At 41.5% G+C, this 25,834-nt stretch overlaps 1 protein-coding gene across 3 annotated transcripts in view; it reads right to left on the bottom strand.

The window, feature by feature from the left end:
• The window catches only part of slc9a5 (solute carrier family 9 member A5), a 231,314-nt gene that overhangs the window by 94,564 nt on the left and 110,916 nt on the right, over nt 1-25,834 (bottom strand). For all 3 annotated transcript variants that reach the window (XM_073069866.1, XM_073069867.1, XM_073069868.1), the window contains exons 4-6: nt 17,478-17,556; nt 14,259-14,436; nt 426-646 (exon numbers count right to left, since the gene is read on the bottom strand). In XM_073069866.1, the coding sequence (XP_072925967.1) occupies nt 426-646; nt 14,259-14,436; nt 17,478-17,556 (478 nt within the window). The remainder of the gene's footprint in view (nt 1-425; nt 647-14,258; nt 14,437-17,477; nt 17,557-25,834) is intronic.

Genomic DNA, 25,834 nt, shown 5'->3' with positions numbered 1-25,834 from the left:
CACAATCTTGGATACTAATTCAGCTAATTGTCCTCAAAGACCAATGCGCACATTTTAAAGACCAACAAGGTTCTGTACAATGTTATTACTAGTCAGTCCCATTTGGATTGCAGCCCTCCTCCTTTGAGATAAGGGTCAACATTCCAACTCCATTTTACTGACTACTATTTGCTATTTTACTGAAGACAGGCTTCTGTGTTGGTGGGAGTAGTAGGAGGAATCTGAAATAGTTTATCTATTTGGCCCTCTTGACCTGGGTGTATGTGATCTCACCCAAGCAGGAGGAAGAGGAAACGGTTGAACAAATTAAATCAGGGCATGCTCTTATATCGTTCACTTCTGGTTTAGTGGCATTGATAGGTCCTTTCAGTCTGGAAGGCCTGAAGAGGCAGGGTGGGAAGAAGGGAGGAAACAAGAATACTTGCCTATTGCCCTGAAGACAAATGTGAAAAGAAGTGTGAAGAGAACAAGACTCGTGTCCCAGGTCCATTTCGATGTGTCCACAGCAGAGATTCCCAGCAGCATGAAAATAATTGTTTCTGAGCTGCTGGCTAATGTCTTCATTGTATATTTTACAGTCGTGCGTGACTTCTGTGAAATGTTAGCTTCCACGTACTTTTTGCAACACAGGCCGCAGAAGGTGACACTAAATAGGATACAAAAATTTGTTTAGGCATGATTTTTAGACCATATGTTTGTTTTAATTTGAGGTTTTCATTCTGAAAAAAATACTGGATATCAATTCATTGCAAATCAATTCAGATTCAAGCAATAAAATATTTAACCAACTTTCAAATGATGGCATAGGTAAGTGCAGAAGGGGAAAACTTGTGGTCTTATTCGACTCATCCTTCAATACAATCCTCATAATAAAAAAAAACAATTTTCTTTTGCATAATTCAGTTTTACCCTGAGTATGACCGCAGCATCAATCACGCTTAGTGTGAACAAATAACTCCTGCCTTTAATTCTCGTACTATTTACATTTAGATACATTATAATAGATATGGTTGCATTTGAACTGCTATGGTTTAACATTTTCTACTGCACACAATCCATAAATTATCCTCACTTTTGCTTTGTTCAAATTTTTTTTAAATTCCAGAAATTTCTAATTTTCCCCCACTACTCAGTGATTTTAAGAGATAATTTCTTTGGGCCTCATCTGCAGTGATTTCTGCGTTAGTTGTTTCTTTTGCATCAGAACTTGACAGTGGTTGAGGTCTATCTCAGACTTCAGAAACAACCTAGTCCTATTGTGTGTTAAATCCTTATAGATCTGGGAATACAGCTCAGGTAAGATCAAAGTAAATTTATTTTCAAGGCACATGTATTTCACCATATAGAACGCTGAGGTTCATTTTCTTGTGGCCATATTTAATAAATCCATATAATAATAACTAACAGAATTAATGAAAGACTGCACCAGCTTGGGTGTTCAGAGTGCAAAAGACATCAAAATGTGCAAATACAAAATTAAATAAATAATAATTAAGCAATATATATTGAGAACATAAAGTAAAGAGTCCTTGAAAGTGAGTCCATTGGTTGTGGGAACATTTCAATGATGGGGCAAGTGAAGTTGATTGAAGTTATTCACTTTGGTTCAAGAGCCTGATGGTTGAGGAGCAATAACTGTTCCTGAACCTGGTGGCACGAGTTCCCAGGCTCCTGAACCACCTTGATGGACGTAGTGAGAAGACAGCATGTCTTGGGAATTGGGGTCCCTGACGATGGATGCTACTTTCCTGCAACAATATTTCATGTAGATGTGCTCAATGGTTGGGAAGGCTTTACCCATGACGTACTGGGCTGTATCCATCACTTTTTGTAAGATTTTCAAGGGCACTGGTGTTTCCATACCAAGCTGTGATACAGCCAGTCAGTATACTCACCACTACACATCCATAGAAGTCTGTCAAAGTTTTAGATGTTATTCCAAGTCTTTGCAAACACCCAACAAAGTATTGGCACTGCTGTGTTTTCTTTGTAGTTGCACTTATGTGCTGGGCCCAGAAAAAACATCCAAAATAGTAACACCAAGGACCCTCTTCACCTCTGACGAGGACTGGCTCATTGACCTCTAGTTTCCTTCTCCTGAAGTCAATAATCAGCTCCTTGGTCTTGACGACTGAGTAAGAAAGAGGTTGTTGTTATGGCAGCACTTAACCAGATTTTCTAAATGCTGATCTCCTATATGCTGATTCATCACCATCTTTGATTCAGCTAACAGTGGTGTTGTCAGCAAACTTGAATATGGCATTGGAGCTGTACTTAGCCACACAGATATAAGTGTAAAGCGAGTATAGCAGAGGACTAAGCACACAACCTTGTGGTGCACCTGTGCTGATAGAGGTCATGGAGGAGATGTTGGTGCCAATCAGAACTGACTGCAGGATACAAGTGAGGAAATAAAGGATCCAATTGCACAAGGAGGTATTGAGGCCAAAGACTTGGAACTTATTGATTAGTTTTGAGGGATGATAGTATTGAATCCTGAGCTGTATTTGATAAAGAGCATCCTGATGTTTGCATCTTTGCTGTCCTAATGTTGCAGGGTTGAGTGATGAGCCAACGAGATGGCATCTGCTGTGGACCTGTTGCGCCAATAGGAAAAATGGAGTCAATACAAGCCACTTCTCAGGGAGTTGATAAGTTTCAACACCAACCTCTCAAAACACTTCATCAGTGTGGATCCAAGTGCTACTGGAGGCTAGTCACTGAGGCAGGTCTCCGTGTTCTTCGTGGGTATAACTGAAACCTGCTTTAAGCAGGTGGGTACCTCAGACTGCTGAAGCAAGAGGTTAAAGATCTCAGTTGATCGGCACAGGTCTTTAGTACTTGGCCAGGTACTCAGTCTTGACTGAATGCTTTTCGTGGGTTCACCACCCCCCCTCCCCCCAAAGGCTGCTTGCATGTCAGCAGCAGAGACTAAAATCATCGGATCATCAGGGGCTGTGGGAGTTTGTGATGGTTCCTCCATGTTTTGACAGTCGAAGCGTGCATGAAAGGCATTGAGCTCACCTGGAAGCACAGCCCTGCTGTCGCCAATGTCACTTGATATAACTCTACATAGTATTTGAGCCCTGCCACCACTGTCGAGCATCCTTTGTTGATTCAAGTTGAGTGCTGTATTGCCACTTCACCCATGAGGTAGCTTTCCAGAGGTTGTACCTGGACCTTGTGTAACTGTTTTGGCCACCAGACTTGAATGAATTTGTTCTGGCTCCCAGCAGATTGTGGATCTCATGATTTATCCAAGACTTCTGATTGGGGAAGACTCATTATGATTTTGTGGAATCTCGGCCAAAGCACTGACTACTTATTCTTTTCCATAGATGCTGCCTGGCCTGCTGAGTTCCTCCAGCACTGTGTGTGTGGCACACTCATCTACAACTGTTTGAATAAAGTCTGTTACAACCACGGTGTATTCATTCAGATCCAAAGAGGAGACCCTGAACACGGCCCAGTCCACTGACTTGAATCAATCCTGTATCTGCTCCTCTGCCTCCTGCAACCACCTCTCATTCTGTCCTAATCTCTGAAGTTTTGTTCTTTAGCCTCTGCTTGTATGCAAATAGAAGGACAGCCAAGTGATCAGATTTACGGAAATGCGGTCTGTGCATTCAACGATAGGCATTCCTCATCTTAGTATAACAGTGGTCTTGAGTGTGTCCTCTGGTGCTACAGGTGATGGTAACTGGCCAGTGTTTTCTTTAAACAAATCTGGTTGAAGTCCACGATGATGATTTGAAATGCATCGAGATGACCTGTTTCTTGCTTGGAGTCGGCATCATGCAGTATCTCAAGTACTTGATTATAGTTGGCTGCCGGTGGTAGTTAAACTGCGATCAAGATTATGGAGAAAAATTCCCTAGATAAATATAACGGACGGCATTTGACCATTAGGTGATCAAGGCTGGGGGAACATGAGTTCGTCAAAACCGCCACATCAGAGCACTATTGAGAGTTTATCAAGAAACACACACCTCCAATTTTTGCCTTTTCCAAATCAGCAGCTCATTCCACACAGAAAACCAAGAAGCCTTCCAGTTTGATTGCTGTATCTGGCATGTTGGGAGAAAGACACTTCCTTCAAGCATAGAATATAACCCTTCCTGCCTCGTTTCTGACCATGAACCTTCATCTGCTTCAAGGTATGTACCTGCCTGATCTGCAGAAACCTTCAGATGAACATGAAATCTGTAGATCATTAAGTTGATTTAAAAGTACATTGCTTAGAAGGAAATTACATGCTGCAGAATGCACTGAGAGAAAATCGAAAGAGGTATACTCAGAAGTATTGTCTTGCAGTTCACAGAACACAGCTGTGGTTCACCGGCACCATTGTGACGTTATTTGTTCTGCAGATAATTATTATTGAATTTCCTAGGTCACCACCTTAGAATTTATTTTCCCCAATTCAAAATAGTTTATGATAGAGATGTTGAAGATGCTTGAAATATGAGATTTAAGCAGAAAAAAAGTCTGAAATGCTCAACAGTTCAGGCAGCTTCAACAGAGAGATAAACAAGAGCAGAAGCTCCAAGGTAGTAATCTCTGGATTACTCTCAGTGCCACGTGTTAGTCAAGACAGGAATAGAATGACAGTACAGATGAATGAGAGGCTGAGTTTCAGGTTCTTGGATCATTGGAACCTCTTCTGGGGCAGGGGTAACCTGTACAAGAGGAACAGGTTGCAGCTGAACTGGAGATGAGTCAATATCCTGGCTGGGAGGTTCACTGGTGCTACTTGGGAAGGCTTAAACTAGTTTGGCAGGGGGATGGAAACCAGTGCACCTAGGCAGAAAGTGGAAGAATGGAGAGAAACGTAGAAGTCAGGGCCAGTAAAAACCAACAAAAGCAAAGTAATAGATACAACAGGAAGGCGTGTTTGAAGTGTGAGTATTATGGGTAAAGGTGATTAATTTAGAGCATGGATCTGTGCATGCAACCATGATGTTACGGCCATTACAGAGACTTGGCTGAAAATGCAAGGTGAAGAAACTTAGATGCTGAGAGAGGTGATGAATTTAGTCAAGTAGGAAAAGAAGAAGTATCTAAAGCTTGGGAAGTCAGAATCTAACAGAACCATTGACAATAACAAAGAAGCCAGAAAAGAACCCAAGGGAGAAATTAGGAAAACCAGGAGAGACCATTAAAAGTCCTTAGCAACTAGGATTAAAGAGAAGCCCAAGACATTCTATACAAACATCAAGAGCAAGAGGATTACTAGGGAGAAGGTAGGACCACTCAAGGAAAAGGGGGGGGGAGCATTTGCTTGGAGGTGGAGGTGAGGTCCTAAGTGAACACTTTACATCAGTATTTACAAAAGAGAAGCACAAAAAGGATAAGGACTTAAGTGCTGAACATATTGATATGCTAGAGCATTTTGAGGTAAAGGAAGAGATAGTATTAGGTCTTTTAAAGAGCATTAGGTGGATGATTCCCAGGTCCTGATGGGTTATACCCCAGGTTATTGAGAGAGTCAAGAGATTAGATTGCTCAGACCTTGACCAATACTTTTGTGTCCTCTCTAGCTACAGGCAAGGTCCCAGAGGACTGGTGAGTTGTTCCATTATTCAAGAAGGCAACCAAGGATAATCCTGGAAACTATAGACTGGTGAGTCTCATGTCAGTGGTAGGGAAGTTTATCGAGTTTGGAGTTCAATTCTAGTGTCCTTTCCAAGAAAGTCTGTACATTCTTCTCATGTGCACTTGGGTTTCCTCCAAGTGCTCTGGTTTCATCCCACAGTCCAAGGATGTACTGGTAGTTGGTTAATTGGTCATGGTAAATGTCCTGTGATTAGGCTAGGATTAAGTCGGTGGGTTGCTGATGGCCTGGATTATCAGGCTGGAAGGGCCTGTTTCACGCTGTATCTCCAAATAAATAGAATAAGATTATATAACTAGGGAGATGGTAGGGTCACTCAAGGACAAAGGGGGAAACATTTGCTTGGATTTGAAGAATGCAGGTGAGGTTCTTCATGAATACATCAGTATTTTCCAAGGAGAAGGACATTGAGGATGGGGAGATCAGTGCCAAACATATTGTTGTGCTTAGGTATTTTGAGATAAAGGAAGAGGCAGTGTTGGGTCTATCAAAGAGCATTAAGGTGGATAGGTCCCAAGGGCCTGACAGAACATTGCCCAGGTTATTGAGGGAGGCAAGAGAAGCAATTGCTGGGGCCTTGACCGATATCTTCATGCACTCTCTAGTCACAGTTGAGGTCCTAGAAGACTGGCAAGTAGCTAATATTGTTCCATTGTACAAGAAAGAAACCAAGGATAATCCTGGAAACAATAGATCAGTGAGTCTCACATCAGTGGTAGGGAAGTTATTGAAGAGAATTCTTAGGGAGAGGATTTATGAGCATTTGGAAAACAGTCTGATTAGGGAGACCCTGCATGGTTTTGTGTGGGGCAGGTTGCATCCTACTAACTTGATTGAGTTATTTGATGAGGTGATAAGTGCAGATCTGTGGATGTTGAGGCTTTTGAAAGGGTGCAGAAGAGGTTTACCAGGATGCTGCCTGGTTTTGAGGGCACGTACTATAATGAGATGTTGGGCAAACTTGGGTTGTTTTCTCTGGAATAGTGAGGCTGAGTGAAGATCTGATAGAAGTTTATAACATTCTGAGAAGCATCGATCAAGTAGACATACAGTATCTTTCTCCCCAGGGTTGAAATGTCTAAGAGCAGGGGGCATACATTTAAGGTGGGAGGGGTAAGTTCAAAGGAGATGTGAGGAGTACATTTTTTTTTTAAACTCAGAGAATGGTGGATGCCTGGAATGCACTGCCTGGACAGGTAGATGCTGATGCATTAGAGATTTTTGAGGGATGTTTTGATAGGTACATGAATGTGCAGGAAATGGAAGGATATGGACATTGTGTCGGCCGAATAAACTAGTCTCGTTAGCCATTTGGTTGGTAATTTAATTGGTTCAACAGCACATTATGGATTGAAGGGCCTGTTCCATAAGGTTCCATGTTCTATCTGTGTTCTAAATTCAGAAACATAAGAGATTGTACAGATGCTGGGAAGCCAGAGTAACACATATAAAATGCTGGAGGAACTCCGCAAGTCAGGAAGCATCCATGGAAATAAATAAACTGATGGTTCTGGTCAAGACCCTTTGCCCAAAATGTTGACTGTTTATTCAAGTCTGTAGATGCTAGCTGACCCGCTGAGTTCCTCCAGCGTTGTCTAAATTCATGTGTCAGGTTGTTGACTTTTCATCAGTCCAACAGATGAAAGACCATCACCTGAAACTTCAGTTCTATTTCTTTCCCAAAATGCTTTCTGAGCTGCTGAGTGTTCTAGCAGAGGTTCATAGAGTCTCACGGCATGGAAACTGGCCCTTGAGCCCAACCCATCTGTACTGACCAGTGAGCTCAGCTGAGTTTGATGCCCATCTCTCTAAACCTCTCCTATCCATACACTTAACTAGATCGCTTTTAAACATTGCTAATGTGCTTGCTTCAACTGTTATTTCCAGCAGCTCGTTCCAATACATATCCTCTTTGCATGAAGCTACCCCTTGTGTCCCTTTAAAATTTATTGCGTCTGATCTTGTTTTTAGTACACCCTCATTGGAAAAAAAAGTCTTTGGGCTTTCACCCAGTCTATTCCTCTCAGGATCTTATATACAGTACCTCGATCAGGTCACCCCTCAGTCCCCTCCAGTCTTCCCACTAGCAGTTTCTATTAAATGAATCTCGAAACAGTTCCAAAAGCAATTCCATCATATTTGCTCTCCGCCTCAGCTCCCAATACCCACTTCTGCTTTGGTTCCTCACATTACATAGCACTTCTTAGTCTTGAACACATCAATTGTGTTCATAGGACCATAAGACACAGGAGCAGAATTAGGCCATTTGGCCCACTGCGTCTGCTCCACCATTCAATCATGGCTGATCCCTTTTCTCCCCTCCTCAACCCAATTCCCTGGCTTTTCTCCCTGTATCCTTTGACGCCATGTCCAACCAAGAACCTATCAATCTCTGCCCTAAATATACCCAACGACCTGGCCTCCATAGCTGACTGTGGTAACAAATTCGCCATCCTCTGGCTAAAGAAATTTCTCCGCATCTGTTCTAAATGGACGCCCCTCTATCCTGACACTGTGCCCTCTTGTCTTAGACCCCCCCCCACCATAGGAAACATCGTTTCCACATCTATTCTGTCTAAAGGTTTCAATAAGATCCCCCTTCATCCTTCTAACTTTCAGTTCCCCATATGATAACCCTTTCATTCCCTTATGAACAGCCTCTGGACCTTCTGCAATGCCAGCACATTTTTTCCTAAGATGAGGAGCCCAAAACTATTCATAATACTCAAGGTGAGGACTCACCAATGCCTCACAAAGCCTCAATGTCACATCCCTGCTCTTGTATCTAGACCTCATGAAACGAATGCTAACATTGCATTTGCCTTCCTCACCACTGACTCAACCTGCAAGTTAACTTTTAGGGTGTTCTGCACAAGAACTCCCAAGTCCCTTTGTATCTCAGATTTTAGGATTTCCTTCCCATTTAGAAAATAGTTTTCTACTACCAAAGTGCACGACCATGCATTTTCCAACATTGTATTTCATTTGCCACTTTCTTACCTATTCTCCTAATCTGTTTAAGTCCTTCTGCAGCCTAACCATTTCCTGAACATTAACTGATCCTCCAGCAATCTTCATATCATCTGCAAACTTGGCACAAAGCCATCTATCCTATTATCTTAATCATTTATATACAGTAGAGCATAAAAAGAATTGGTCTCAACACAGACCCCTGCGGTACACTACCTAGTCACTGGCAGCCAACCAGAAGAGGATCCTTTTATTCCCACTCGCAATCTCCTGCCAATCAGCCAATACTCTAACCATATTGGTAACTTTCCTGTAATTCTTTGGACTCTTATCTTGGTAAGCAGCTTCATGTGTGACACCTTGTAAAAGGTTTTCTGAAAGTCTAAATATACAACATCATCTACATCCCCTTTATCCATCCTAATAATCTCCTCAAAGAATTCGAACAGGTTCATCAGGTAAGATTTTCCCTTAAGGAAACCACACCGACTTGTTCTATCTTGTCCTGCGTCACCAAGTACTCCATCACCTCACCTTAACAATTGACTCCAACATCTTACCAACCACTGGACTATAATTTCCTTACTGCGTCCTTCCTCTTTTCTTAAAGAGTGGAATGACATTTGCAATTCCCAGTGCTCTGGCACCATGCCAAAATTCAACGATTTTTTTTTGAAAGATCATTGCTAACGCTTCTACAATCTATCTCTTTCAGAACCCTATGGTGCAGTTCATCTAGTCTGGGTGACTTATGCACTCTTAGGTCTTTCAGCTTCGAGTACCTTCTTCCTTGTAATAGTAACTGCACTCATTCCTCTTCCTTTACTCACTTCATTTGGCAAACTTCTGATGTCTTCCACATGGTTCAACCTTCCTCACATTTAGGAACCATCGAAGCCAAGCATCATTTTGGTGAACATGTACATTAGCCCCTTCAAAGCTTCCCGAAGTATCAGGAACTACAGTAGTATAATGACAGCTAGTTTCCTCATCACTTCTTATCACCATGGAAGTTTATCTAAGTGTTTTCCAATTTGAATTGTGCTTGTATGCCTGTCCCCTTTCCCATCAGTTGTACATCAAATGATTTTGTTCCCAATAAAAAGCTCCTCTTAAGAAATTTTCAAGAGGAATTAATCCACAATGTTCTAAGAAAACATTGTTGATCATTTCAGGAATAACTAATTTTTAAGACTGGAAAAATTAGTTGCCTTATATTTTGGGGTCACCCCACCACATGCCCATCCCCTTGCCAATCCATTAATGAGTCCCATTTCCTTCCCACTGAATGCTCACTGGCCCCAATCATTTCACCTCCAGTCTACCAACAGAGCCCAATTTCCAACCCAATGCATCTCCCCTTGCTGATTCTCCCAGGGTGGAAAGAGTCAGCCACATTGCTGCCCCCCTCCCAACTCCAGTCTTAATGCTGGAAGTGGATGATGAATGCCTTTCCCCAACACCCAATGCCTTCAGATGGCCAGAAACATCTCAAGCAATCCCAGGCCCAACTGGGCCTTTGACTGCTGGATCTCCTACCACCCATCCTTACTGTGAAGCCTGTGGAAGAAAACAGATTCAATAGCACCCGGGGCCTTTGTCCTTAGCAGTGCTGAAATTTTCAGTAGTAGCCCCAGAAGGAGGTCACGCTGTACAGTAGCCAGTAAAAGATGCACCATCATTTCTGGGCCTCACCTGAAATACGACTTCATTCTTTATGGCTTATAATCCTTTAGATAGAAGGGGTAACAATCCACTAAAATCCTTGCATGTTTTTTGTACCCGACTACTGCCCTTAACTGGTTTATCTAGATGACTTAGATCCCTCTTTTCCTCTCCTATTGCTAGTTGCTCACCACCTAGAAAATTACGCTTTTAATTTCAGTTCCACTGTGACTGATCTCATGTTGTTTCTTCAACTAAGTATTAGAAAACTGCAAGCAGGTTAAGAATGGAGGGTGTGCATTAATTCAAGTCACATTGCATTAAAGCACTGATCACACAAAAATAGTAAATTAATATATATATATATAAAAATTAAATAAAAATAAATATATAAATGTGTTTAACTTGAATGAGATTTGACACAGAATTGAAGTGACTTAGTGCAAACAGTGTTTGAAATAGTGCTGCTCCATCACTAAACTAAACTGTTCCCACAACCCATGGACTCACTTTCAAGGACTTCATCTCAACAGACAATAGACAATAGGTGCATTCGGCCCTTCCAGCCTGCACTGCCATTCTAAGATCATGGCTGATCATCTACTATCAATACCTGGTTCCTGCCTTGTCCCCATATCCCTTGATTCCCCTATTCATAAGATACCTATCTAGCTCCTTCTTGAAAGCATCCAGAGAATTGGCCTCCACTACCTTCTGAGGTAGTGCATTCCACACCCCCACAACTCTCTGGGAGAAGAAGTTTTTCCTTAACTCTGTCCTAAATGACCTACCCCTTATTCTTAAACCATGTCCTCTGGTACTGGACTCTCCCAGCATCTGGAACATATTTCCTGCCTCTATCTTGTCTAATCCCTTAATAATCTTATATGTTGCAATCAGATCCCCTCTCAATCTCCTTAATTCCAGTGTGTACAAGCCCAGTCTCTCTAACCTCTCTGTGTAAGACAGTCCGGACATCCCAGGAATTAACCTTGTGAATCTACGCTGCACTTCCTCTACAGCCAAGATGTCCTTCCTTAACCCTGGAGACCATAACTGTACACAATACTCCAGGTGTGGTCTCACCAGGGCCCTGTACAAATGCAAAAGGATTGCCTTGCTCTTGTACTCAATTCCCTTTGTAATAAAGGCCAACATTCCATTAGCCTTCTTCACTGCCTGCTGCACTTGCTCATTCACCTTCAGTGACTGATGAACAAGGACTCCAAGATCTCTTTGTATTTCTCCCTTACCTAACTCTACACCGTTCAGTTAATAATCTGCCTTCCTGTTCTTACTCCCAAAGTGGATAACCTCACACTTATTCACATTAAATGTCATCTGCCAAGTATCTGCCCACTCACTCAGCCTATCCAAGTCACCCTGAATTCTCCTAACATCCTCATCACATGTCACATTGCCACCCAGCTTAGTATCATCAGCAAACTTGCTGATGTTATTCTCAATGCCTTCATCTAAATCGTTGATGTAAGTCGTAAACAGCTGTGGTCCCAATACCGAGCCCTGTGGCACCCCACTAGTCACCACCTGCCATTCCGAGAAACACCCATTCACCGCTACCTTTTGCTTTCTATCTGCCAACCAGTTTTCTATCCATGTCAATATCTTCCCCCCAATGCCATGAGCTCTGATTTTACCCACCAATCTCCTATGTGGGACCTTATCAAATGCCTTCTGAAAATCGAGGTACACTACATCCACTGGATCTCCCTTGTCTAACTTCCTGGTTACATCCTCGAAAAACTCCAATAGATTAGTGAAGCATGATTTGCCCTTGGTAAATCCATGCTGGCTCGGCCCAATCCTATCACTGCTATCTAGATATGCCACTATTTCATCTTTAGTAATGGACTCTAGCATCTTCCCCACTACTGATGTTAGGCTGACAGGACAATAGTTCTCTGTTTTCTCCCTCCCTCCTTTCTTAAAAAGTGGGATAACATTAGCCATTCTCCAATCCTCAGGAACTGATCCTGAATCTAAGGAACATTGGAAAATGATTACCAATGCATCCGCAATTTCCAGAGCAGACCATCTGGACCTGGGGATTTGTCAGCCTTCAGTCCCATCAGTCTACTGATCACCATTTTCTTCCTAATGTCAATGTTTCATTTCCTCTGTTACCCTATGTCCTTGGCCCATCCATACATCTGGGAGATTGCTTATGTCTTCCCTAGTGAAGACAGATCTAAAGTACTTATTAAATTCTTCTGCCATTTCTCTGTTTCCCATAACGCTTTCACCCAATTCATTCTTCAAGGGCCCAACATTGTTCTTAACTATCTTCTTTCTCTTCACATACCTAAAAAAGCTTTTGCTATCCTCCTTTATATTCCTGGCTAGCTTGCGTTCGTACCTCATTTTTTCTCCCCGTAATGCCTTTTTAGTTAAGTTCTGTTGTTCTTTAAAAATTTCCCAATCATCTGTCTTCCCACTCACCTTAGCTCTGTCATACTTTTTTTTTAATGCTATGCAATCTCTGACTTCCTTTGTCAACCACTGTGTTGACACATGTTCTCAATATTTATTGCTTATCTGTTTATAACTACTATTTTCCCCTCTCTGTATTTGCACAGTCTGTTGTCTTTTACACGCTGGTTGTCTGCTCTGTTGGTGTTGTCTTTCATTGATTCTGTTACGGTTACTGGATTAATTGAGTATGCCTGCAAGAAAATGAATCTCAAGGTTGAATACGGGGACATATGTAATTTGATAATAAATTTACTTTGATCTTTGAAATGAAAGTTGGAGCAAGAGTAGGTGATACAGCACTTTGAGCTTGCATCACCGTTTATCGATTCATCTTCGACCTCAGTGCCGTTTTGTTTCACTGTCACCACCTCACTCCATTGCACTAAGATCCAGAAACATATTAAGCTCTGCTTTGAGAAAAAATACTGAATCACCAAGTTTCCATAGTTCTACAGGGTAGAAAATTCCAAAGATTCACTTTCTCTCTATATGATTAAAGTTTTCATCTTAGCCCCAAGCAGCCTGCCTCTCTAGGAGCCTGAACCCCAATTCTAGGAATTATTTTCTTGCTTTTTACATTCACTTTAAGAACTGGTCTTGTATCTCAGCTTGAGCCATCCCCATCTCACTGCTATGACCACTCTGCCTGCATGAAGAAGATTGTTAATTCATTCATTAGAGGGAAGTGCATGCTTCTTTAGACCATTATTCAGCTCCTAAAATGCCAACTATAATGCCCCTACATCCTGAAGGAGCCCCATCAATTTTAAACCTCTGTACCTCAGGAGAATGAGACAGGAAGAAAAGCTGAGATGAGTCTCCCTCGTGTCCACTCTATTTTTGACTTTCTTGCCTCTTGTAAATTTTTTATTTCTTTCAATTGAATTTATCCAGGTTAAATACTCCTTTAATTTATCCCTTTCTTTTCTGAGATCTTCTGTTTGTCGTTGATTCTGTGATTTCCTTTTTTCTCTTTTTCCTCTCAGGCTCTGTCATCCTTCTCTTAACTTCCTTCCTCCTTCCCTTTCTTACTCCTGAAATCTGTATCTTGATTAGTCAGGGCATCAAAGTTTACCGGGAGAAGCCAGATGAATGAGCTTGAGAAGGAAAATAAATCCGTTATGATCAAATAGTAGAGCAAACCCAATGAGCTGAAAGGCCTAATTACATTCTTAGCCTTGTAGTCTTAATTTGCTTCCTTCAGATTTATGTCTGTTTCTTTTTTTCCCCAAAACATTCTTTCAATGTTTTCTCTAAAAGCATTTTTTGATATCCCTTAACCTTTATCCCCACAGCTAACAGTACACTGAGCAATCAACCCCAGTCCAAAGAGGATTGTTATCACAACATGCCCACAGACGACGACTGTGAAGATGGCAAATCTGAGCTTGAATTCCATGCTGACCCATCCCACATTCCACTCGTAAAGCTAACAAAGTCACCCTTCATTAACTCCTCTGGGTTCAGCTCACGATGTCATGGTAAAAGTGAACGGCTGGGGGCTAAATCAACTTACGCCAAGATGGAGGAGAGTGAAATCATTTCAGCCGTGAGATGGGCCAAGTAAACAATCAGGAACACAAAGAGCGGCTCAATGATGCGGACCCGCTTAGTAAAACGGCTGATGAGGGCCAGCAGAAAGGCAAAGGTAATTCCTACAGCAGTTCCACCCAAGCTCACCACAAAGACTGAACCTAAAAAAAACAAACAGGAACTTAGAGACCGACATGAAGAACTCATCTCAGAATGTCCTCTCGGTATTTTCTGGTGTACATACTTTTTCTGCCATCATTGGCAAAATAATGTTCAGGTTAATGAGAAAACAATAATTTCACGGTGATCTGAAAAAAACATCATTGTCATGTATAGTATAAATATATGACACCATTGATTATGCATCAATATTAATAACAGTTTCCAGCTAGCACAAAACAAACTAGGGTACGTTTTCCTTTTCTAGTCTCTCCCCAGGACACTAATTTTTTTAAATTTTTTTTACATGCACTGTCTCAATATTAGGACACTGATGTAGGCATGGCAGGGGCCAAAGTGAAACTTGCAGCAATTGAAATGGGCACCAACTTTAAGGTCTGAGTGGAAACTGATTTTGTGTGGAAGATCCTGTTAATATAGAGACAAATATATACAGTGCCTGTAAAAGTTTTCAAATCCCACCCCTTCCCCTCAGAAGTTTTCACTTATTATTGTTTTATAATATTGAATCACAGTGGATACAATTTAGCTTTTTTTTGACAGTGATCACAGAAAAAGGCTTCTGAGTCAAAGTGAAAACAGATCTCTACAAAATGATCTAAATTAATTACAAATATAAAATACTAAATAATTGCACAAGTATTCACCCCCTTTAAATGACACACCAAATCATCATAGTTGGAGCCAATTGGTTTTAGAAGCCACATAATAGTCAAATGGAGATCTGTTTTTGGAGACTGTGGTAAAAATAGACCTCTATCTGGAAGGTCCAGCTGCTGGTGAGTCAGTATCCTGGCAAAATCTATACGATGAAGACAAAAGAACACTCCAAGCAACTCCACTAAAAGGTTATTGAAAATCCCATGTCAGGAGTGGATACACGGAAATTTCCAAGTCACTGAATATCCCTTGGAGGACAGTTAAGTCAATCATCAAGAAATGAAAAGAATATGGCACAGCTGTAAATCTGCATAGAGCAGGACATCATCAAAAACGGAATGATTATTCAAGAAGGGACTAGTGAGGGAGGCTACCAAGAGACCTATGACAACTCTGGAGGAGTTTTACAAGCTCCAGTGGCTGAGATGGGAGATGCATATACAACAACTACTTCACCAATCACAGCTTTATGGGAGAGTGGCAAAGAGAATGCCACTGTTGAAAAAAAAATCTCATGAAATCTTGGTTGGAGTTTGCCAGAAGGCATGTGGGAGATTCTGACAGCAACTGGAAGAAGGTTCTATGGTCTGATGAAACCAAAATTCGGCTTTTGGCCATCAGACTAAATACTACGTTTGACGTAAGCCAAACACTACACATCATCAAAAACACATCATCACTACTGTGAAGCATGTTGGTGGCTGCATCATGCTATGGAGATGCTTCACTGCAGAAGGCCCTGGAAGGCCTGTAAGGCAGAGGATAAAATGAATGCAGCAAAATACTGGGAAATCCTGGAGGAAAACCTGATACAGTGTGAAAGAGAGCTGTGACTTGGGAGAGCATTTGTTTTCCAGCAAGGCAGCAACCAAGTATAAAGCCAAAGCTACACAGGAATGGCTTAAAAACAAAGTTAATGTCCTGGAGTGGCCTAGTCAGAGTCCAGACCTCAATCCATTGAGAATTTGTGGTTGGACTTGAAAAGGGCTGTTCAATCATGATCCCCATGCAATGAGACAGAACTTGAGCACTCTTGTAAAGAAGAATGGGGAAAAATTGTAGTGTCCTGATGTGCAAAGCTGACAGACACCTATCCACACAGACTCAAGGCTGTAATTGCTGCCAAAGGTGCACCTACTAAATACTGACTTGAATGGATGAGTAATTATGCAATCAATTATTGTGTTTAATAATTGTAATAAATTTAGACCAATTTGTAGAAATTTATTTTCACTTTGACACAAATCAGTCTTTTCTGTCGATCAGTGTCAAAAAAAGCCAATTAAATCCACTGTGATTCAATATTGTAAAGCAATAAAACATTAAAGCTTCCAAGGGGCGGGGTGAATACTTCTTATTGGCACTGGAGACAGAGAGACAGAGTATTATTCTAGAGGTCTCGATTCCCTCTCCAACAACTTAAGAGGGAGGAGATGTGATAGGCTTTTCTCAGTGCCCCTTTCAGAATTAAAAGGCCAAAGGGAAAGGAGGCATTATAGAGAGTAGGACATAAAATAATTTCCAAAATATATTGCCAAAAATTTCATTCCAAAATCAGTTTCAAATTAAGTCCCAACATTGATAGGTTGTACTACTAAAAGAAATTAAATAGTTTGGGCCTATAAGTTGTGTGTGCATGTGGAAGAATCTTTAAACAAGGGAAGTAATTACAAGACAAGGGGTGAGTCATTTAAAACTGAAGTATATAGAAAGAAGAAATCTCTGTCTAATATAAATAATGGAGGTAGTCATAGGTTTGTATCATTTTTGGAGAAATTTTAGAATTAGTATGTTGGAATGTGCATTGAGACATCATGCTGATGCCCAGGTCACACTTGGAATACATTCACCAGCATACTTGTAATATTAAAACTCAAGTTTTGACAACAATGCAAGTGATAACTACAGACAATCTGCACTCCTCACTATAGTCTTTATAACATACTGCAAAAAAAGTTGTTGATAAGTAAAAATGATTTTGAATGCTGGACTAGTTAATATGAATATCGTCACATTCAGATTCCACTCTGAAATAAATCTGGTGGGATAAACTGCTCTTTAATAATTTTTTTTTTGTTTTCTTCAGCTCCAATACAGATCTCAATTTCAGATCAGATTTCCTCTGCAACTGCTCCTAGGTTTGGGACTTGGCTGTAAGAGGCATATTGAACAGTTAAATAATGATTGCCCCTTGTCTTCACTGCTTCTCCCTCCACCACCCCATTTCCAAGTACCTTACAGTGAAGTAATTGCATTCTGTTTGCTTTTGTGTCCTTCCTCAAATGAGTACTTAGAGACTTGAAACAACATCTTTAACAGAGACAGTTTACTACACAGAAGCACATGTGCTGAATTTTCTTACCTAAACCCTTGATGTAATCCACAGCCTGTATATTGTCTATACCAATGATCGTAAAAGAATTGAACATTTTATAGAGTACCTGTACAAAGAAAAATGATTGAATAAAGATCAAATGTTTCTGCTACATTTATAGGGAAGAAGCATAATCAATAGTGTATTTATTTTTTGTGATGCATCTTCCAAATGGAGTTGTCCACCAGATATGAAGGAACCCCACTGAGTTCATTTTCATTCACCCTCCTCGAGCAAGATAAAATAATTCTGTGTCCTAGACACCATCCTATTCCTTCAATAAAAGGTGGCCAATTATTTGATTTAAAAAAAAACGACTGGGATGCTTCCGTCTTTCTTATGGCTCACTCAGTGTCAAGCTGAATCTTAACCAGTGTAATACTTGAAATTAGGCACCTGGCGAGCTACAAAATACAGAACATAGAAATAACGTGGAAAATGTGTAGCTTGGGTTGTTGGTGGTTGGGTTGAATTGTCCTCTGATCTTGGCAATCCAGTTGCAAACATTTTGTCACCGTGCAAGGTGACATCATCAGTGTGCTGCTCACTTCTGGTGTGTTCTCTGAACGCTTGCCCTTTATATACTTACCAACCAGTTCACTGGTTGTCATTAGGGAAACCCAACTGTAATGCAAGAATATCAGCTGGCTTGTTAAGCGGCATGTCCAACTCTCCCTTGACTCTACCCACGAAGATCGAGAGGATGCACAAATTCAGCTGGGCATCAGTGAAAGTCACGGTGCAGGCAAATACGCGGCATGCAAGGAGACTCCCAGAAGCACAGTTTTCCACAAACAAATCTATAAACAGATGTGTAGACCTCGACCCTGTTTATAAGCCAATGCAGGCAAAATTCCAGACAACGTATAGAGTTTGCCACAATGAGACCCCCTCCCTGCGTCACATTTGGGTTTCCCTAATGACAAGCAATAAACTGATTGAAAAGTATATAAAGGGCAAGCATTCGGAGGTCACACCACAAGTGAACAGCGCACTGATGATGTTTCCTAGTATGGTGACAAAACTTTTGCAAATGGATTGCCAAGATCAGAGAACAACTCAACCCAACAATATAAAGCATATCTTGTGTTTCCATAAATAAACCTCATAGAAATCTATAACACTTAAATTCTATAAACTGTAATTTCTGATCACCTACTCTTGATAGCTATTAAAATTGCTTTAAATCTGAGCAATATCTGTGTTAGCACAACTGAATCCTTCCATGTCCTCAAAGTAAAATTTGGTTCTCATCAGATCCAGCCCAATGAGCTCTTCAGACTGCAGATGGCTCCTGGGTCACAATACAGCATTGCTAACATGGTGTGTTAGGATGAATTCAATTTGCTATATAAAATTATAGCCTGCCTTGAGGGGAAGTTGAGAAGTCACTGAATAAAAATGAGTAGAAAATGCTTCTTTGTAATTTTTCAGATTCTTTATGTTTTGAATTTTCACATACTGAGAGTAGTTTTGAAACAGTCCAACCTGCAGTGTCTCACAATGATTTTTAAAAATGCATGTAAAATCCTGAAGTTTGGGATAGATGCAACTGATGATGTGATTGACCTCTTTTAAGTCTGCCTGAACAGGAAATGAGTCATATTTTTGCTTTTAGAACTGAAGTATTAAATAATGATTTTAATTACCTTTCTTATTTTATTAATAAAGTATGAATTAACGAACTGCCCAAGAACCCAGCTAAATTCATTTTAATTTCTTTTCTCTGAGCAGTTAAATTGGTGTCATCTCATTATCTCCAGCAGGCAGCAACATAAAAGTTATTTGAATCATTAAAGTTTCTAATTCTTTATGGATGTGGACAATGTAATTTTGCACATTCACATTTGTTGCAGTTGACTGGATCTTTGTTTCAGAAGCTTGGAGGCAAGGAAGGATATAACAGGATCATGGATGACAGTAAGCTAGAGCAACTGTGTGTCTTCTTCAGCCACATTACTATGTTGGATATTGTCATGGATATTCGTCTGTTTCACATTTGGTTGAAGGTGGCATCCAAGTCATGAACCTCAACAGTCAAATCACATTTGGACTAATGTCACTAAGGTCATTCAAGCCTATGTCATCATCTCAATCCTCCCCTCACTCTTTCTTGCTGGGATGCTGCAGCCATCTTTCAACAAGCTTCTCAATGGATTGGACCTAATCCATAGGACAAATGGGAAGATAATAAAATACCGGAGGAGTCAGTAGGCCAGGCAGCATCCATGGAAAAGAGAAAATAACTGATGCTTTGGGCCAAAACCCTTCACCAGGACTGGAAAGGAAGGGGAGAAGTCAGAGTAAGAAAATTGGGGGAGGGGAGGTAGTAGTACAAGGTGGCAGGTATTCTTGACGGTAGTGGGTCAAAGAGCTTGTGGAATGGGTGGCAGGACCTTCAAGAATGCTTTGGTCCCATCATTTATGCTGGACTTCTGTAGACTGAGAAGGTATCCAACCTGTATCACCTATAGACTTAAACCAAAATCATTGCAACTTCAACCATTCAGCTGGAGTGTGCAGAAGACACTTGCATCAGCACATGTTTAGCAGGCAAACTGTAAGTCATGCTTATACAGCTTTATGTTTGACACTTACAAGGCAAACATTCCTTTCCAACTTCTCCCACTGCTTGGCGAAGACACATGATGATGATGATGTAACTCCCCATCACCTCTATTGTGCTAGTTCAGTCTTTAGGATTTTGAGGTAAAGACCCTCAAGTATTTGAAGATAATGACCTCAAGATCAAGGGTCAGGGATGTTCTCAGAGTCTTCTTAGAAAAGTATAACATTCCCATAGATTCCTGGGACTCCAGGCTGCAGGCCACTCAAAATGGAACAGGAATATTCAAGAATGTATCGAAAACCATGTCTATATGCCAGAAGTTCATCATAAACCATGGGATCAAAGCATTCTTGAGGAACTCTACCACCATCCCACGATCTCTTTGACCCACTACCATCAGGAAGGAGGTACAGGAGCATCAAGACTAGAGCTCACAGCCAGACTGGGTAACAGCTTGCTCCCCCAGACTGTATGACCACCAAATTCTCATTACTAGGACAACAAGCTGTTTATTGTTTACTGGACTGTTTACCCATGCTGCGCACTTCACATGTACTTTCAATTATATTTTGTTTTATGTGCTGTGTGTGATGTATGTATTGTGGGTGCACCATGGTCTGGAGGAATGATGTTTCGTTTGGTTGTATAATTGTACAGTCAGATGAAATAAACTTGAAAGCTGCAGACCACCTCCCAAACTAATCATGTACTTGGCCCACCAAGCACCACTGTGTCTGTAGTAGAGTCTGTAAGTCCTATATTAGCCTCATTGGCAACCTCTAAACCTAGAGAACTTGAGTATTCCTTGGCACTGAGAGATTGGCTAATAACAAGAGAGCTCTATCAGTTCAATCCAAGAAATTACCCAGTTTGATCCTAATCATAACTATGAGCTTTAGGAAGCATCTTCATCACAAACATTACATGAATCATTACTTCCTGCTCTGGGTATCACTCATTTTTTGAAAGCAAGTGATACTCAGGAGGAATAAAACGAGTTTAGCCTTGGGAAGGGACACAAAGGAATAGTACATTCTGATGAGAAAGATTAAGCAAAGTTAGAGACTAAAACAAACAAGCACCACAGGTGGGAGCGGACAAGGTCTGATAAACATAATTACACCTAGTTTAACACAAGAATTTCACAGGTAAGACAGATGAACTCAGTATGGATCAGCACATGGGATTGTGACATTTTAACTATTACAGAAACATAGTTGGGAGGGATGGGTAAGAGAGGAGAATGAGTTGCACTGTTGTTTGGGAAGATTTATCATGGCAGTAGTTTGAGAAGATATCTCTAGTGAAGTGCCCAGAGAGGCCACATACGTAGAAAATAGAAATGCAAAGTTCTAATTGTGGGCAGGCTAATTTTCATGACATCAGACAGGAACTCACAAAGTTGACTGGGAGAGGCTGATGGCAGTTAAGGAGATGTCCAGTAAATGGGAGGTTTTTAAAAAAGTTATACAAGGAGAGCTCAGAACTGGCATGTTGTGGCTAGAATGAAGGGCAAGGTTGGTGGGAAAGATATTGTAAGGGATTCTGAGAGACCAGGTTTAATTGCATCTGGAAAGGCAAAGACTGATTGAGGATAGTCAACATAGCTTTCTTTGTGGAAACAGTGTCTCACAAATTTGAGGGTTTTTTGGAAAAAAAAAGAGTAACCAATGTCTAGATGGACTTGATCAAGGCCTTTAACAAAGCCCCACATAGTAAACCAGTCTGGAAGGTTATAACAAGAGACTCAGAGAGAGTTAGCCAAATTGGTACAGAATTGGCTTGCTGGTAAATGCAGATGCTGATGGTGGAGGATTGTTTATTAGATGGATCCTCATGACCAGTGGGGTGTTGTAGTGACCGATGCTGGATCTTTTATTGACTGTCATAAATATTAATGATTTGGATAAGAATGTTATTGGCATCATTAGTAAGTTTGCAGATGACACCAAAATTGATGGTATAGTGGACAGTGAAGGTGGTTAGAATTTAACTCAGACAAGTGCAATGTAATACATTTTGGGAAGTTAAACCAGGGCAGGACATGCACAGTGAGTGGCAGATCCCTAGGAAATGTTGTTGAATAAAACACATGAAGGGGTACAAGTACAACAGAAAGTGACAACAGGTGGCCAGGGAGGTGAAGGTGTATGGCATGCTTACCTCCACCAGCTGATGTATTGAATGAGAGTAATGACACGATACTGTTGTACATACCACTGGTTAAGCAACACCTAGAGTACTGCATGCTGTTCTAGCCACCACAGTACAGGAATGATGTGATTAAGTCAGAGAGGATACAGAAAAAATTCAGGAGGATGTTGCCCAAATTGAAATGGAGGTGTAATTTGAGTTACAAGGAGAGAGAGATTGGATAGACTGGGTCTATTTTCCCTGGAGCAACAAGGGCTGAGAAGTGATATAATAGATAAACAGAATAGACAGAGTATATTTTCCATGGTAGGGGTATTTAAAATTGGATATTCAGGTTAAACTAAGAAGGAGGGTATTTAAAGGGAGTCTGAGGGATAAATTTTTCCCCACACAGTAGTTAATACCTGGGATGGCTTGCCAGAGGAGATAGTGGAGGCAGGAACAGTTAGAACATTTATGAGGGAGCTGGACAGGTACTGGAAAAAGCAGAGCACAGAGGGACATAGAATTAATGCAGGTAAGTAGAATCAGTATAGGTAGGCATAATGGTCTTATGGACATAGTGCCCAGGTGTGATAAATCCTGAGAATGTGACGTTGCTCAATGTATATGGTAATGGAGAAAAGCTGTGAGGACATCTGACTGAAAACTTCCTGTTTGGTTCAGCAGAAGGGAATGAAGACTCAGAGAGGGGTGAAACAAGACGAGGGGCTCCAAATGTGAAGCTGTCGAAATATCGCTGCTTAGAACTGATGGAAACATTAGCAAATTTGCAGATGACACAAAGCTGGGTGGCAGTGTGAAATATGAGGAGGATGTTAGGAGAATGCAGGGTGACTTGGACAGGTTGGGTGAATGGGCAGATGCATGGCAGATGCAGTTTAAAGTGGATAAATGTGAGGTTATCCACTTTTGAGGCAAGAACAGGAAGGCAGATTACTATCTGAATGGTGTCAAGTTAGGAAAAGGGGAAGTACAACGAGATCTAAGTGTCCTTGTTCATCAGTCACTGAAAGTAAGCATGCAGGTACAGCAGGCAGTGAAGAAAGCTAATGGCATGTTAGCCTTCATAACAAGGGGAGTTGAGTATAGGAGCAAAGAGGTCCTTCTGCAGCTGTACAGGGCCCTGGTGAGACCACACCTGGAGCATTGTGCTCAGTTCTGGTCTCCAAATCTGAGGAAGGACATTCTTGCTATTGAGGGAGTGCAGCGTAGGTTCACGAGGTTGATTCTTGGGATGGCAGGACTGTCATATGTTGAAACATTGAAGTGACTGGGCTTGTATACATTGGAATTTAGAAGGATGAGAGGGGATCTGATTGAAACATATAAGATTATTAAGGGATTGGACACGCTGGAGGCAGGAAACATGTTCCCAATGTTGGGGGAGTCCAGAACCAGAGGCCACAATTTAAGAATAAGGGGTAGACCATTTAGAACAGAGTTCAGGAAAATCTTTTACACCCAGAGAGTTGTGGATCTATGGAATGCTCTGCCTCAGAAGGCAGTGGAGGTCAATTTTCTGGATGCTTTCAAGAAAGAGTTAGATAGAGCTGTTAAGCATAGCGGAGTCAAGGGATATGGGGAGAAGGCAGGAATGGGGTACTGATTGTGGATGATCAGCCATGATCACAGTGAATGGTGGTGCTGGCCCGAAGGGCTGAATGGCCTACTCCTGCACCTATTGTCTATTGAAACAAAACTGATTGTGGTTGGAAGCGCCCACATAGAATACCACAGAGGAAGCGTGGCTGTAGAGCAGGGTTACAGGTGCATTTAAGGAAACAAGGTTCTAAACTCCCTATACCGACGAACTTGCTGGCAAATAAAATCAATTATCTCAGAGCTACGGTGCTGAATCAGAGGGACATTAGGACCGTGTGCGTCCTTTGTTTTATGGAATCCTAGTTAACCCCTACCGTACTGGATGCAGCGATTCAGATCGACAGGTTTACTGTACACCATCAGGATAGATCTATAGAGTCTCTCAAAAGCAGAGGTAGAGGAGTATGCCTCATGATCAACTCTGCTTGGTGCAAAAATATATCAGTGCTGTCCTAGTTCTGCTCACCAGACCTGGAATATCTAGCAGTTAAGTGTGGTCCTTTTTACCTATCACAGGAGTTCCCTGGGGTCATTTTGGTAGTGGTATACATTCCACCTCAGGCCAATATCAATCAGGCTTTAGATGACCTGAGCAATGGGATCAATATGCATGAAACAGCACATCCTAACACCTTTACCATTGTTTTGGGAGATTTTAACCAGGCCAGTCTGGAAAAAAAATCACCAAGCAATTACCAACAACAGATCACTTGCAACACCAGAGGAAACAACACACTGGACCATTGCTACACCACCATCAAGAATGCCTACCATTCCATTCCACGCCCTCACTTTGGTAAGTCTGATCACCTGACTGTACTTCTACTCCCTGAGCTTAGGCAGTGACTGAAGTCTGCAGCACCAGTAGTGAGGACTAAGGTTTGGACAAGGGAAGCACAGGAGCACCTACAGGACAGCTTTGGATCAGTGGGCTGGACTGTATTCAAAGATCCATCTCCAAACCTGGTTGAGTATGCTGCAGTTGTTACCAACTTCATTAAAACCTGTGTGGATGAGTGTGTGCCCACAAAGACTTATTGTACATACCTAAACCAAAAGCTGTGGATGAATCAGGAGGTATATTGTTTGCTGAAGGCTAGATCTATGGCACTTAAGTCTGGCAATCCAGGACTGTAGCAAAAAACCAGATATGATTTGCTGAGGACTATTTCTAGGGCGAAGAGACAATTTCAAATGAGGTTGGAGGCAACATCGGATGCATAGCAACTCTGGAAGGGTTTGCAAGACATTACTTTCTAAAAAGAGAAACCCAATAGCATGAATGGCAGTGATGCTTCACTACCAGATGAACAACGCCTTCTATGACCACTTTGAAGGGAGAACACAACTACAGCTGTGAAGATCCCTGCTGCACCTGATGACCCTGTAACCTCTGTCTCAGAGGCCGATGTTAGGTTGTCTTTAAAGAGAGTGAACCCTCACAAGGCAGAAGGTCCAGATGGAGTACCTGGTAAGGCTCTAAAAACCTGTGCCAACCAACTAGCGGGAGTATTCAAGGACATTTTCAACCTCCCGCTGCTAAGGGCGTAAGTTCCCACTTTCTTCAAAAAGTCAACAATTATACCTTTGCCTAAGAAGAATAATGCAAGCTGCCTTAATGACTATCACCCAGTAGCACTCACATCTACAGTGATGAAATGCTTTGAGAGGTTGGTCATGACTAGACCGAATTCCTGCCTCAGCAAGGACCTGGGCCCATTGCAATTTGCATAGCACCACAATAGGTCAACTGCAGATGGCAGATACAATCTCAATGGCTCTCCGCAATGCTTTACCATCATTCCCTGATTGAGAAGTTGTAGAACCTGGGCCTCTGTACCTCCCTCTGCAATTGGATCCTCGACTTCATACCACAATCTGTGCAGATTGGTGATAACATATCCTCCTCACTGATGATCAACACTGGCACACCTCAGGGGTGTGTGCTTAGCCCACTGCTCTACTCTCTATATACACATGACTTTGTGGCTAGGCATAGCTCAAATACCATCTATAA

Source organism: Hemitrygon akajei, chromosome 17, assembly GCF_048418815.1.
Source record: "Hemitrygon akajei chromosome 17, sHemAka1.3, whole genome shotgun sequence".
In the NCBI taxonomy this organism is placed as follows: Eukaryota; Metazoa; Chordata; class Chondrichthyes; order Myliobatiformes; family Dasyatidae; genus Hemitrygon; species Hemitrygon akajei.
This window is presented reverse-complemented; position numbering and strand designations above follow the sequence as displayed.